The sequence below is a fragment of the Camelina sativa genome, chromosome 8 (assembly GCF_030686135.1).
Source record: "Camelina sativa cultivar CO46 ecotype springtype chromosome 8, ASM3068613v1".
NCBI lineage: Eukaryota > Viridiplantae > Streptophyta > Magnoliopsida > Brassicales > Brassicaceae > Camelina > Camelina sativa.
In genome coordinates this window covers 1104306-1119888 of record NC_141887.1, presented here as the reverse complement: position 1 = coordinate 1119888, position 15583 = coordinate 1104306, and the positions used below count along the sequence as shown (strand labels likewise).

General features: G+C 35.0%; 2 protein-coding genes and 1 pseudogene across 3 annotated transcripts; 2 read left to right on the top strand and 1 right to left on the bottom strand.

Moving 5' to 3' along the window:
* Nucleotides 1–1051: 1051 nt before the first annotated feature.
* On the top strand, nucleotides 1052–5504 carry LOC104705463 (TMV resistance protein N). The gene is given in 9 exon segments (XM_087462046.1): nucleotides 1052–1388; nucleotides 1524–1791; nucleotides 1793–1984; nucleotides 2075–3164; nucleotides 3259–3322; nucleotides 3325–3533; nucleotides 3649–4530; nucleotides 4710–5179; nucleotides 5260–5504. Coding segments are annotated over 8 exon segments (3276 nt in total). The 5' UTR covers nucleotides 1052–1388; nucleotides 1524–1525; the 3' UTR covers nucleotides 5363–5504.
* Nucleotides 5505–9141: 3637 nt separating this feature from the next.
* LOC104705462 (glutaredoxin-C10) lies at nucleotides 9142–9938 on the top strand. The gene has a single exon (XM_010421473.3). The coding sequence runs from the start codon at nucleotides 9237–9239 to the stop codon at nucleotides 9675–9677; it is 441 nt and encodes a 146-aa protein (XP_010419775.1). The 5' UTR covers nucleotides 9142–9236; the 3' UTR covers nucleotides 9678–9938.
* Nucleotides 9939–12038: 2100 nt separating this feature from the next.
* LOC104705461 (beta-fructofuranosidase, insoluble isoenzyme CWINV6-like) lies at nucleotides 12039–15170 on the bottom strand (annotated as a pseudogene). Its single transcript, XR_015563879.1, has 7 exons — nucleotides 14947–15170; nucleotides 13678–14536; nucleotides 13432–13590; nucleotides 12998–13239; nucleotides 12804–12894; nucleotides 12480–12690; nucleotides 12039–12360 (listed from the first exon to the last, which is right to left on the bottom strand). The product of XR_015563879.1 is annotated as a beta-fructofuranosidase, insoluble isoenzyme CWINV6-like (transcript).
* Between the last annotated feature and the right edge of the window lie 413 nt (nucleotides 15171–15583).

The following is a 15583-nucleotide window of genomic DNA, read 5'->3' as shown; positions in this document are numbered from 1 at the left end:
CGGAGAATTCTAATTCTTCAAAAAGAGAAATTTATTTCTTCCAATCTGGTTGAGAGTCCTCAAACTGAATTTGAGGTAAAGAATGAAGCGGCTTCATACGACACACATTTGAGGTTACCTGAAGACTATATTAGTCCACGACAGTTTTGTTATAGATGTGCTGTTCATTGTTATAAAATGAACCAAATTGTCCAAAATTGTAGTAATAAGGTCTGTCTTTGTTCACCTAAGAGTCAGGGTCCTCAAATTGAACCTGAGGTTAAGAATGAAGCGGATTCATACTGGTGGATCCCCCCTACCGAAACTCCAAGACAATTTTGTTTTAATTGTCTTCGTCGTTGTTTAGGAAAGAACAAACATCTCCTTACTTGTAAGAATTATAATTGTCTTTGTTCTGACTAATCATTGTAATTTTTCTTTAATTAATGATTTATATAATAAAATTTTTGATATTACATTATAATATTAAATTGATGTTCGTGTTTTCATATGTAGTATGATAAGGCGTGTATCATGTATGTCCCATCCGAACGTATACATTCTTCTCCTGAATGCAAATTTGGGAATATACAACATTTATCTACTAAAATATTAAATTAATCTTCGCTCCTATGTTCCCCTCTTCTATGGTTGTAGAAATTAATTGTGACCGATTCGTTTATGGGAAAAGTTTTGTTTGACAAAATTAAACCTTAATGAGCTTCTATTTTTTTTTATTTTTTATACATGAAATTAACTTTATGCATATAATTGGTAACACAAACAAAGTATTACAAGTTGTACAACTTTGAATTTTTACCAATCATAAAAACTTTACCAAAAACTTTATTAAAAGTTTTACTCTCAGTTTTTTTATACAGCTTTTATGTACAAGTATTTCTTACAGCTTTGCACTATTCTATAAAAGCTTACAATTTCAGCTTACAATTTTTCTATACAGCTTTAACTATGTTACCAATCAGACCCACCATCTTCAAACCACAATCAGTCCTAACCAGAGTTAATAATGAATTCTATATCCAACCATGCGGAAGCCACGATGTAATTTCCTAATTATTTTGGACCCTTTAGACTACTTGTCAACAAGGGAATTAATAAGTCAATTGAAGAAGACAACAAGTCAACAACAAGATGCGCGTTTCCTATCCAAGAGTTCAAAGATAAAGACGACCAGATATGTGTTAGAATTAGATGTTCCTGCTACAATTGTTCTCGTTCATCTGAAATTCTGAATATTCTATTGTTTAATCGATTCGTCTTGTTGCTAGTTTCGGATATCAGCCCGGATTCCAATTGTAAGATTTTTCTAGCCGAGTTCTTCTGACACTAAAACCCTCGGGAGAGGGAGAGCCGGAGATATTAATATGCCTATACGAAGAGCTTTTCAAGTAAGTAGGCAAACGATGTCTCTTGCTCTTTGTCAACTTTTGTCTCTCTGTTTCAGATTTAATTCACCGATGATAGAGTATGTCTTCTAGTAATGAATACACTTAAAAATAAAAATATCCCAATTTTATTTTTAGGTATGAACGAAGCCATGAAACAGATTACCGAGCGATGGACCTATGATGTGTTTGCAAGTTTCCATGGACCAGATGTGCGGTATGGATTTTTAAGCCATCTCGTTGCTCGTCTCAGAAGTTCTGAAACGTACATATTCAATGACGATATGGACATACTAAGTGGAGAAGAAATTTCCCGATCCCTGTTTAATGCCATTGAAAACTCCAAAATTCTCCTTGTCATTTTATCGGAGAAGTATGCTTCATCCTCTTGGTGCCTCGATGAACTTTTGCAAAAGTAAACCCGGACAAAAAGTACTTCCAATTTTCTACTACATTGAACCATCCGTTGTGCGCCATCAATTTGGATCATATGATCTAGCTTTTTTTAAACATGAAAGCCGTTACCCAGAGAGCAAGGTGCGAAAGTGGAAGGAAGCTTTAGAAGCAGTTGCGTGTATATCGGGGGTTTCACGTGAATAAAAGCAGGTCAGTTTATCTTCTCTGCTGTTTTATTAGACTGGCTGGATTATTTCTCTTCTTTTTTTTAACAACTAATGATATGCTTTATTCAGGAATGAATCAACCTTCATCGAAGAAATAATTAACCGTGTCGGGAAACTGCTGTCTAGGTCATACTTGCATATACCAGAATATGCTGTTGGTATCAGACTACGTGTAAACCATATTAATGAGATAATGTCCTTTGGTTCGGTTGGTGTCCAAACTATTGGAATCTGCGGAATGGGTGGGATTGGTAAAACAACATTAGCCAAGGCTGCATATAATGAATTCTCAGATCGTTTTGAAGGAACAAGTTTCTTAGAAAACTTTGGAGAATACTCCATGACACCAGATGGTAAGGTTCATCTTAAGCGAAAACTTCTTTCGGATATCATCAAGAGGTATGACACAGAGTGTAAGAACATGGATCACGAAGTGAAAATTAGATTTCGCAATAAAAGAGTACTTGTTGTAATTGATGGTGTTGAAGACATTAAGCAGTTTAATTCTGTCGCAATAGACTTGACCTGCTTTGGGCCAGGAAGCAGGATACTCATTACAACCAGGAACAAGCATTTGCTTGAGCAGCTGGATGTTGCAAATATATATTCACCGAAGGAACTTAACTACGATGAATCTGTTGGTCTTGTAAGTTGGCTGGCCTTTAGAACAGAGAAACCTCCTGAAGGGTTTGGTGAGCTATCCAAAGATTTGGTTAGATACTGTGGAGGACTACCCTTGGCTGTGGAAGTCTTGGCTGCTTTTCTCTACAAGAGAAGCCTTTCGGAGTGGGAAAGCACATTGGAACAGTTGAAACAAATCCCAGATGCTGATATTCAAGCAAAGCTTCAAGTCAGCTTTGATGCGCTAGACGCAGTACAAAAAGATACATTCTTGGATATATCTTGCTTCTTCATCGGGATGGATGAAGACTATGTAAGCTGCATATTGGATGGATGCAAATTATACCCTGCCATAGGACTCAGTGTGCTAAAGGAAAGGTGCCTCATCACAGTCAGTGACAACAAGCTGATTATGCATGACTTATTACGAGACATGGGAAGACAAATTGTGCGAGGACCATCTCGGAATAACTGTGAAGGATGGAGTAGATTATGGGATCCTGACGATGTTATTGATGTATTGGAAAACTATAATGTAAGGAACAAAAGCCCTCTGCGTTAACCAAAAGTTACAAAAGAGACTTGGTATAACATTAATTCCTTAATAAAATTTGCTTGTTCAATATTAGGGCACTGAGGCAATTGAAGGACTCAGCCTGAAGGCCGAAGGTACGCCCGTTGAGAACTTGGAGGTTGAGCATTTTCAAACTTAAAGAAGCTGAGACTGCTACAACTCAGTCATGTACAGCTCAACGGAAGCTATGAAAAATTTCCAAGACGTGTACGATGGCTTTACTGGTTTGGATTTCCTCTAGACTCCATCCCAACAGATTTTCATTTGGGAAGTTTAGTTGTCATGGACATGCAGTACAGCAACCTTAAACGACTTTGGGCTGATCAACAGGTGAAACAATTAGAACAATTTTCTTTTTTTTAAGCTTCCTTTGAAATTAGAAAAAGTATTCTTCACTGTCGAGGTTTGATTATTCTTTTTTCTTTTATGATTATTCTGTTTACAGCGGCCTCTTAAGGACTTAAAATACCTTGACCTCAGTCATTCTCTCCAGCTCACAGACACTCCAGAGTTTTCATTACTCCCAAATCTTGAGAAGTTGCTATTAGTTAATTGTAAAAGTTTGGTTCGGGTTCATAATTCGATAGAGAATCATCGTAAGCTGATACTATTAAATCTAAAAGACTGCACCAAGCTTGGCGACCTTGATAAGTTGAAATCGCTGGAAATTCTCATTATCTCGGGCTGCTCGCAACTTAAGAGATTGGATGATGATTTAGGTCAAATGGAATCCTCGAAAACTCTCAAAGCCGATCATACCGCCACAACGCAAATCCCCCGCCTGAAGAAACTAGAAGTAATATCTCTTGAAGGCTGCAAGGAGTTACTGAAAGACAGAGACCAAACACATTCTGTTGGAAGCCCTCAAGCGGCTCTATCTATTCCGCCCTCATTATTAAACCGTCCAAGCTGCCTGAAGACTTTACGTTTAGGGTTCTGCAATCTATCTGATGATTTTTTTTCCAATGATGATCTTGGGAGTTTGTCTTGTCTCGAGGAGCTTGATCTACAGGGCAACAACTTTCGTAGTTTGCAAATGGATTTTGTGGGTCTTTCAAGTCTACAGATTCTTAAAATGGATGGTTGCTCAGAACTTCAATCCATGTTTAGTTTACCAAAAAAGTTGAGATCTTTCCATGCGAGCAACTGTACCATGTTGGAAAGAACTCAAGACTTATCAGAATGCTCGGTGTTACAATCGTTGCACCTCACAAACTGTTTCAACCTTGTTGAGACGCCGGGGCTACATAAACTAAAAAAAGTTGGTGTCATCCACATGGAAATGTGCAACCGCATATCAGCTACTCACAGAGAAAGAATCATGCAGGTTTTATTATATATCTCTCTATATTTTCCTAAACTATTGAATTGATTCAGTTTATGCTAAATTGGTTCTTGTTTTTAAATATCAAATGATTGAGCAACCTTTAACTCTTTAACTCATAGTTATTGTCACTATGAAAGTGTCGTTAGTTATGATTATAAGATTGATCTTTTGTGTTACAGGGTTTGGCAGTGGGTGATAATGGGGAAATTTTTATCCCGGGATCAAGCCTTCCTAACTGGGTTAGCGTCAAGAATGAGATGCATTCAATCTCTTTTATTGTGCCTGAAACTTTGAATCCTGCTGATCTGGTCGGATTTACCTTGTGGGCACCATACGTGAGTCAACAAAACGATGTGATGTCTGAATACTCTCCAAAAATCTAAGTGAAAATTCAGACTAAAACTGAAAGTCGTGAATTGACGCGTAATCCAGCAACAGATCACATACGTATGTACCATGAAAAACACATTTGGCAAGGTTACTTTTCAAACGAAGATTTCTTTTTGGAAACAGTGGATCAAGTGGAAGTTTCTGTGGATTTTGGAGTTCAAGTCACCATTCTTGAAACAGGACTAACTCTTTCTTACAGGGAGAAAACAATAAGTAAAGATCTTGAGATAGTGGAAGAAAGCCAAAGTAGACCTCACAAGTAAGATATAACAAAGAAAACCATACAGTAACTCTCGCTATGATTTTTGGTTTCTCATTTTTTTTTTTTGTGGATTCCAGGAAACATAATGATGCAGCACCATCTACTATCTTCTTATTTTCCATATATTTATGTTTATTTATTGTCTTGTTGGGTTTTTTATTATTCTCGTTTGGCTTTTAAGGTTAAGTCGGTTTGAACATTGTTTGATGTTCAAGCTTAGACATCTAGGGTTAATTATTTAGAAGAGTATAAATGCTCTTAGCTATGTATCGTAAACGGTGGTTGTTTTGATTTTTAATAAAAAGAGAAAGCTTTTCTAAAACCGAAGTCTTTGAATTCAACTCTCTTTCGATCCATTGATACGTAAGAAAGCTTGAACTCCGAGCAACGATCGTTAACTTTTGATCCCTTGATTCTTGAGTTCTCAATCGTTATTGTTACAGTACATGTGGACTGCGATGATAGTATCAACATTGTGGAGACAGGGTTTTCTCTTGCTTTGGTGATATCCAGTTTACACACAAAGTAGATAAACTTCGATATTATGGTGACGACGTGATGTTGTTTTGTTAAAGGGAAAAGTCTGAGAAGCATTTGTACGTACAATTGTATATGCTCCCATTGAAGACAAACCGGGAGAGACATTTTATGGTTGTGGCATTTTCCCAGAAATTCCCAGGTACTACTAAATTTTTTCTCGATTTACTTCTCAGAAGTAGTTAGCTCATTTGCAAGTAAATGGGTGAGACTGGGATCACGATGCTAGCCAAGGGTGATTCTAATTAATTTTTATGTCTTTCTGAAGGAACATATTTCTTAGAAAATTTTAGAGATCACAGTGAAGTATCACACGAAAGGAAGTGTCTGGAGTCGCAAGCCAAAGACCTATTTGGCAATGGCAAGGACACTTTTTAAATTCAACAGATCGGATTTGCATGTATCAGTGAAAAGCATATTTGTCAAGGACACTTTTCAAACGAAGATTTCTAATAAGAAACAGAGGATCAAGTGAAAGTATCTGTGGAGGCCACCATTCTTGAGACAGGAGACAGAGTAACCCTGCTTACAGAGACGAAGTCAAAACTCCCAGATTCAAACAACTGATGAAGTTGAGGCATGAATTTCGAAAAGAGTAAAATCACCAGTTGACTAAGTTGAGTCTTCTTCAGATTAAACCACGTGAAAGTGGAGGAAAACAATTATATTCCTCCCATCTGAACTCGAGTGGATTTTTTTTTTTCCGAGCAACTTGTTGTCCTTAGATCTTTAAGAAAGTGGAATAAAACAGAGTCCAGAGTTTTCGTAGCAAAGGGGTAAGCTTTCTTATTCCCTCGAACATGGGCAAGTATATTTAGTTTGATTATATAAGTCTCACAGCTACAAAAGGTTCTTTCTGCTTTTAAAAACCTTTTTCCTCTAGTTGTGAGCAAATTTTTCAGATCTAAATTTCTTAAGTCTCAACAGTGTAAGATATGAACTTCGATTTTCAAAATCCTGGTTCTCGGTACTGTGAAGAGCTATTGGCGTATCTTTTTTCTTCGGTCTTACTTCTACACTACATGACTTCAGACGTCATGTTAACTGGCATTATAAATAATTTATATGTCTTGAAATACAAGAAAACGAAAAAAAAAAAAAAAAAAAAAACAAGAGTGATCTCCAGTGGTCTTTTCAAATAGATAGAGGATTTGTTAATGTGGGTTAAAATCAAATATCAAATTTTACATACACGAAAATGAATGTGGTTTATTTTTAATCAATATAAACGTTTTAAATAACAAAATTGCTATATTTCACTAGGCATTGGTTTATTTCTAACCAATGTAGACGTTTTAAATAACAAAATATCTCTACTTTTTCACTAGGCATTGGATATTAAGTCCGAGTTCCCAGAGATTTATTCCGGTTATTAGAGGGAGAAAAATAAAACTCTGGTCACTATATTAGAAAGAAACATGATTGTTAGTGCTTTGGACATAATAATTCAACTATGGCACCAACACGACGCAGACGTTAAAAGAAAAAGAAAAAAAAAATACATAAACGTGACGCAATCCGAAGTTGACAGTTTTTTCTCGTTGTGAAGAAAAAAATTACAGAGGCAAGTGGTCGGTCCATGATGTCATCATGATCTGAATCTGTCGACCCATTAAGTGCTTCTTCTGCATTTGTTATATAAACTCATAATATACTTGTATATTAAAACATTATTTAAAAAAGATTTTGGTTCTTCAAAATAGAAATTATAAGTAATTACGACATCTTTAAAAACTATGAGAATAAAACTAAAACTTGTTTACATTCAAAAAAAAAATATTTAGATAAAAGAATTTATTTATAGTTATCTAAATCGTGATTGTTTCTTGATTTTGAGTTTTTTTTCTTTTTTTCTTGTCAATATCCTAATAAATAGCTTCCGAAAGTATACATGGAAAAATCTGACTCTAGTGCATCTTCCACTACAATGAGTCAATGACAATTTAAAAGATTGAATATTAAAGATTCACGTTTGGTTGGTTAATATTCTTTTGGAATATTCTCACTTGTTCATTGCCAGTTGCAATTTGTCACTGAATACAATACTTTGTTAAAGTCGCACCAATAATCACATTTTGACTAATACTTACTAGTTATATTTAACTTCAAACAATTCAACTAATAATTAGGAAAACCATGCATGTCATGATATACAACATTTACAAATCAAATAAGAGTAGTCATTAAAACATCTAAATAAGATATAACAGAAATAGTACTTTTATTTATAATTAACTTCTTCAGCAATTACGATTTTATGATATGTTATGTATGATCAATCTGTCCTTTATATATTATTTAATAATCATAAAAATATTTTGGTAAGATACCGTTGTCAACGTTAGCTGAGACATGGTCTGATGATTCTGATATCTGATGACGTCAAGTGTCACCAATTTACCCTGAGTTAAAACAAATCAAATACGTCAGCATCATTTATAATTGCTTCGACCCCCTTATTGTCCATGACCATGTGACAGATCTTTCTCAAACGTACTCTTCATCTACGGTGTGCTACACGCTCCATTTATATCAATCAAAAACTATTATTGAATGTGCTATATAATGTTTAAACCGAATAATTCAAATGATTGTTATTAAACACGGAGATGGTTACCTAAAAACTTGTTCGCACATGAGCAAACCAAATTTTGAAAATAGAGGACATATTATAACCATTCTTTTTACAGAGAGGCAGAACGTAACAAACCACCGTAGAATCGTATTCCATTTTTGTCTTTTGTCGCATTCGATTAAAAGAAAAAACATTATTATCGATCGTGGGATTCAAACATTAAACAACAACAAGTCGTAAGATTAACGATGATGTTTGCCCGTAATAGCGTAAACACCAAGCTATATACAAATATTTCGAGGATCTCGTCCTCCTCCACGTACGCCAGATTTCATGGAAAAACTCAAAACCAAAACGTGTTCCTTTTTGTTTGGGTTTTTATCCCTTCTATATCAATATTTTTACATACTATATAACATAGTTGTATTAATTAGTATATATAGTAATATACATTAGTTGTAATATCGTACATGCATGTTTACGTTACATAAATATATAATTTGTTTACAATATATGTGTGAGTGAGGGCATCCACATAACATTTTCATAAAATAAATACAAAACCCGCTGATTTTAGGGATATTATATTTTTCCCTACTAAAATTCTTTGAATTTTTAAAATTAATTAATGCTAATTAGAAGCCAAAAACCATTATCAACTTTTATATACAGAACTTAGTTTAAAATTAAGAATTTTTAGACTAAGCTATGTATGTTCAATTGTTCATTCGTAAATAAGATGCGACCAAGCTGACCTCGAAAACAAATTTAGAAATGACCAAAACAATTATTTAAGGGAAAAAACAAATGAAATAAATAATTAGCTAATGGTTACGTCATTATAGTGACACCCAATTTCTCCATTTATGGTCGCTCTCATCTCGCGTTGACATCAACAAATCTCCCACTCTCTCTCTTTCTCTCCCTCTCTCTTTCTCTCTAATGAAGACGATGCGAGGTCTACGAAACTGCTCAAACGACGCCGTAACGCTAGACCTGACGGTTCATCCTCGTCCTCCTCCTCTTTCACCAGCACCACCAACAGTCTCCTCCTCCACCGCCTCGACAAGCCTGTCGTTCGACGAAGAGGAGACGTCAGAGTCAAAGATCGGACGGCTGATATCAGAGCATCCAGTCATCATATTCACTCGATCTTCCTCATGCTGCATGTGCCACGTCATGAAGAAGCTTCTGTCTACCGTCGGAGTTCACCCAACGGTGATAGAGATCGACGAGGGAGAGATCGCTTACCTCGCAGTTGAAGCTGCTCCGGTGCTCTTCATAGGTGGTGCTTGTGTCGGTGGGTTCGAGTCACTTGTAGCACTTCACCTTAGTGGTAACCTTATTCCTAGACTCGTTGAAGTCGGTGCCTTATGGGCATAACTGTATTTCCCTTTTAATGTTTTTTTCAGTATTAGCTGATCATTTATAACTAATTATGAAAATCTGATAATCATAGTTTAAGAAGAAAAAAATCCATTGTAAATTTCCGTTGAAAATCTGAAACATAAAAATGTTGTAGTATTTTTTTTTTTCCTGAAATCTTTTTACCAGCTGGGTTGTGTACTTGTGTTGTTTAGGTTATCACGTGTGAGATTGATTCCATCATAATTATAATATATATGAATTATTTTGCGTATTGAATTTATACATGTTTGATCGATTTGAGAAGAAAACAAAAAGTATTATGCTGATGTCTGTCTGACAAAGTCCGTATATATAGTTCTGTTTCTAAATACAAATAGTTTTATTGGTGATCGATATTTTCCATCTAGTAAATTTCTGATATGAGATTTGGCAAATTTTCTTCATTAATTTGGGGAATGAAACTGAACAAAAAAGAAGACATTATTATATAGTACAACTATGTCATCGATGACCGGTCTCTCTATTAATTATTGACCTCGAAAATATGAACAAATTACTATTTTTATTATTATTTATAATGTTATGTGTAAAATAGAATCCGTTGATTACCACGGAATCTGACTGCTCTCTTTTGACAAATTTGGTATTTGAGTATCTGGTTTTTATTTTATTTTATTGTTGTGATCGTAAGGAGATTTTGGCTGAAGAATCTTTAGGTTGTAAAAGTAGGTGTCATTCGCAATTATTGCACTATCACTCCCGTTGAATTCTTCTTCGATACGTGAGACAATCTCTCTATTTACTATAATTTCGATTAATGAATTCACTCACTATCCATGTGTAAAAAAAGTATGTTTATTGAATATTTTTATCGTTATCAACTCAACCACTCAACACTAGCTCACGTATTTGAGAAATCAATCTACAATCGATTGTATTTGTCTCTCTTCGGTTAAAATACGATTCACCTAAGCTAGACGAATTTTGCCAAGATGCATATGCTTTTCATTTTGTCCCTATTAGTGAGCTTTCATACATGCATGTTAGTGCTAATTATTTTTATATAAATATATGATTTTCCTTTTGCAGAAAACTTTTGCACGTCAAAAACAAACAAAAAAAAATTACTCTTAGATCCGTACCTACCCAACACCCCGCAACATAAGATATGGGAGCTCCTCAGTGGTGGGGTGGGGTTTGGTTAACATTTGGGGAAAACAAGTTCTTTTTCTCCATTGAAACATCAAAATCGTTTTATGGGGTTTTTTTTTTTCTTTTTCTTCTTTGTACAGTATATGTAGTAAAATAGTTATATAGTAAGCTTCTTTTTTGCAAAAACGAAAATAATCACGCAGTTGTGTTATATATAATGTTTTTTTCTTTTCTTTTCCAAATCAGGTCATTGCAGTTGTACTGCTGGCTGCTGCTCTAACCGCAGCAAGGGCATATAACCCATTCAAAGTATGCTAAGACGAAATTTTTTTTTTTTTTTAAACGGGGTCAACTTGTATAAAGCCATGAATATAATATGTTTTAATTATTGTAAAGGCAGAGTAAGCAATAACCAATGAGAGATGAATGATGTAATGCACAGACATTTATATATAACGACAATATTAAAAAGAGAGATGCCTAAAGAAACGAAATGATTAAAAGGCAACATTAAGTGAAGGTGAGTTTACAATGGCCACAGTTTAAAGGATATCGGAAAAGACATGTGTATGATTAACCTATGCATTCTTTGCTTTCTCTCGATCTTGAGAGACATCTCCACCACAAAATTAAGACAGGGCACTGGTTAAAATCCAAATGATTTATTTTGATATATAAACAAGTTGGCAACCTCTTTAAGATAAAAAATATCTCGATTCAAGAGAACACAGAGGGGATAAAACAAGGGTGAAATGACGCCAAAATGACGTGGTGTAAATTTTCGTAAATAATTGTGGACTTTTTTTTGTATGTGTTTAAGTGTTTTGTAAAAATAGTATGAATTTTCAACGTTATTTCAAAAACTATCACGTAACATAAATATATGATCTTTAACAAAAAAAAGAAGAAGAAGATAAATATATGATTTATTTGCGAAAATGTTACCACATTATTTGTTTTCTTCCTTATATTATCCAAATTTATGCTATCTTAGCAAAGAAACCCAAAAAAAAAGTTTTAAAAGATTTTTTTACTTTACAAGGCTATCATGTGTTGTGCTTGAACATGGACACTCTCTTATAAATCTGAGCTCATACACCACTCACCCACCACTATTGAACTGGCCACACTAATTTTATTATAATTCTAACAATTTATATAGTTATAATATGTTGATATATACTTGATAGGGATGTTATATAAAAATAAATACGGAAAGAAAAATTGATTAATTGTCCTTTCATCATAACAGGAAGCAACCAACTCCCTCTAATGGTATCCTTTTGATGTATAATTACAGTGGAAGTTAAAAAATGACAGTAAAATAAAAGATTAAATTACAACAAATATGATGATGAACTATAGATGTACATATGAAGTCAAATTCAACAAACTAAACTAGAATATCATTTAAAAGTACCAAAGGCTTATCATAGCATTTTTTATCTCAAAGAAATTATAACACAACCACACCAATCGCCCCAACCTGATCTGTGACGGACTGATCCCGGATCAACTTGCAGGATTTCGGACCACCACCACATTTCTATACAAAGATACATAGTTCTTAGTTATTACATATCTCAGTAGTTCGTACCAAATTAAAGGATATATGAAACATCTGGTTGGATGTTCAAAAGGTAGCTGTAAGTCTGTAATCATTACCATTTACCAACATGACTACTTAAGTTACGTTTGAATTGATTTGTGCTTGTCTCATGCTCCAAGCTTCCAAAGAGGACATGGTCACACCTTTTGTTCCATGATTGAACACGTAAAGCCTAGATTCTTCACCTATTGCTATTTTCGGATAAACCCTAGACGTTATCACACTTCTTCCTTCTCCCCCAAAGCTCTCTATAACCGAGTGATCAATCTAGAACCCAAAAACGTTTGACATTCCACGGTGATATTGAAAAATGTCAAAATTAGGGTTATACTAATAAATGAAATTTGCAAATAGATAGTATTATTTTTTTTGTATCTTACCAAACATCTTAACGAGATCTTTTCATGTCTTGGGTCGATATCAAGGACTGTTCCAAATGTAGCTTTCTCAATGTTGTCTCTCAATGAAGACCTACATGACCATAATAAAAAGAATGTTAAATCACACAAGATCAGATAGCGTACGTACATATACTGTCTTGAAGTTTTGATCCAAAGTCAAAAAAAAAATTTACTTGCTCTCATCGCTGCACATCACAACCGAATATCCGTTCCCACGACGAAGAACTCTAAAGAAGATTGCAGTGTGCTCTGCTAAATCATTGCTAGCCAATGCTAACAATCCAAAAGGACCGTAAATGCCTCTAACCGATGCGCTGTAACCAGCTGTAAAAGTCGCTTGATCAACTTCCTCTGAATCCAAAATCTCGGGATCGTTTTCTAGATCACGTAAATCAAAAGCTACTTCTATGTCGGCCTTTAAGAAAAACAAAAAAAACAAAAAAAGGAAGATAAAATTCGTTAATACAAAAGAATAAAAAGCCAAAATGTTAATTACAAAATCATACACGAAAAAAGTAATCTATAACTATAATATACTTGATTATATCTTTTTTCCTATTTAATGTGGGATTGCTAGTAATTAGTAAATCATAATAAGGAAACTGACTTGTGATGCAGTGATGCCAGAGATTTCAAGAACAGAGCCGCTTTCAAGTTGTTTGTTGTACAAGCTAACATTTTTGGCTCGGAGATTGTTAATTTCCTCGACTGGCCATTGCATCAACTTCTTTCCACTTCTTTCCAGCCAAATCTCCCTTGGGAGACCCTAAGAAGGAAAGTAACAGATTCATGAAGAAAACAAATTTTTTTAATTTTATTAATATTGGTAGGTATAGAGGCCTATAGGGTTTACCATAATTCCAGCCCATCCTTTCACAATATCATCTTCATTGCTATCTTTCTCCATAATCCATCCCCATGAGATCCTCCTATTCTTAGCGCTATCAAAGAAGGCCTTGGACGCGTATAGATTTCCGTAATCATATCTCAAATCATCAGCTGTGTTAGTGAACTCGGAATCTGCGGAAAAGATTTCTGTCTCGGAAGTATATGTACCAATGACATAGCAATCACTGCCTCCAAAACTCGCCTTCAACACATGCCTCACACTAGAATTGTTCACCGAAGTATCTAAACCCTCTCTTCCCGTAACTGACACGGGGAAAAAGTCTGGACATTCCCACATTCCGGTGATTTGTGATTCAAGTAAAGCCACCGGATACTTTGTCCACTGGAAAAAATCATCACTGTGGTACAAAATCGCCATCCCTTTATCACTATCTTTCTCCGAGCTCCAACAAGAACTCTCCATCTCCCATCTTGACCTTGCCACGCCGTAGTTGGGTCACGGAAACCATCAACGGGGACGTTACTAGGTGGAACCATCACAGGGTTGCCTTTAGCCTTTACCCACTCACGAAGCAAAGGGTCAGACGCATCCTTAGGTTCCGCAAGAACTGTCACCTGGTGTTTATTGGTGTCGCTTCCTGTGTACAGCATTACAGGTTTGCCATCAGGGAGGATCGTGGCGGATCCTGACCAGCAACTGTTGATGTCAGAGGGATCTGAGGGATAAATGGCTGTTTCTAGTTGGATCCAGTTGACCAAATCTTGTGAAACAGAGTGTCCCCATACCATAATGTCCCCAAAATATGGAGCCAAAGGGTTGTGTTGGTAGAACAGATGGTAGAATCCTTTGTAATATAATGGTCCTGGAACAACATATCAAGAAATATTTTGGTCCCGTTCGTTTTAAAAAAAAAAAATCTAGCATTCATATTCAACTGCTACACGCAGTATCCACATATAGCGTCTAGATGTTGATCGCCTTTAAACCTAGTTTTTGCAATTAGATGCCGCCTTTGGATGTAAACTTGATCGTTTGTGAAAAATTATGAAAACTATTTTATCATGTATGCAATATTGGATTCCCTGTGATTCAAATAAAAGATACAGTAGAGTTTTTACCGTTGGGATCTTCATATTCCAAGATGCATCCAAGGACCAGAAGCGCAACAACAAAAAAAATTAACACAAATATTAATTATATCTTTATGTAGGTACTGAAAGCATTGATATTGCACATCGGATCAGAGAAAATAAAGACGAAAAGAATCATAACCGTTGAGCCAATTTTTGTGAGCTTGAAAATGGAAGGAAGTTCGGTAAGGTTGGAAGTTGCCATAATCATCGCAAGAAGAAGCTTCCATTGATGATAGAGGCAAAAGAATTAAAGTAATGAGGAAGAAGGTTTCGTTGTACTTTACAGTTTCCATGTTTACTACCTCTTCGTATGTCCTAAGGTTAAAGTAACGAGGAAGAAATTCTCAAAGTATATTGTATTTTTGTTAAGGTTGTAAAATATATTACATCGACCAGCTGGCAAAGGAGGTTATCCTTTTTGTTTACTTTATCTTTTGTCGGCTTCAACTTTCGTTTACAACCGTGGAAACATTTCCAGATGGGGTTACCATAATTTTGTTTGGTCGATCGTCTTTGTTTGTTTATGAAAGAATTCATCCACTCAAATGTAATCTACTGATCTATACGATCGATTCATGATAACAAAATACGTGGCATAACTTTACCAAAAAAAAAAAAACGTGGCATTACTTTATTCCTGGAATATTAAACAGGTCACACTGTACATTTATCAATATTTGGTATTTTAATTTAATTTAAAGATTAATATTTGATATATAATAAAATTAATTTCAAAATTGAAAATTTCTAATTACCAACTCTTGTTAGATATTTGA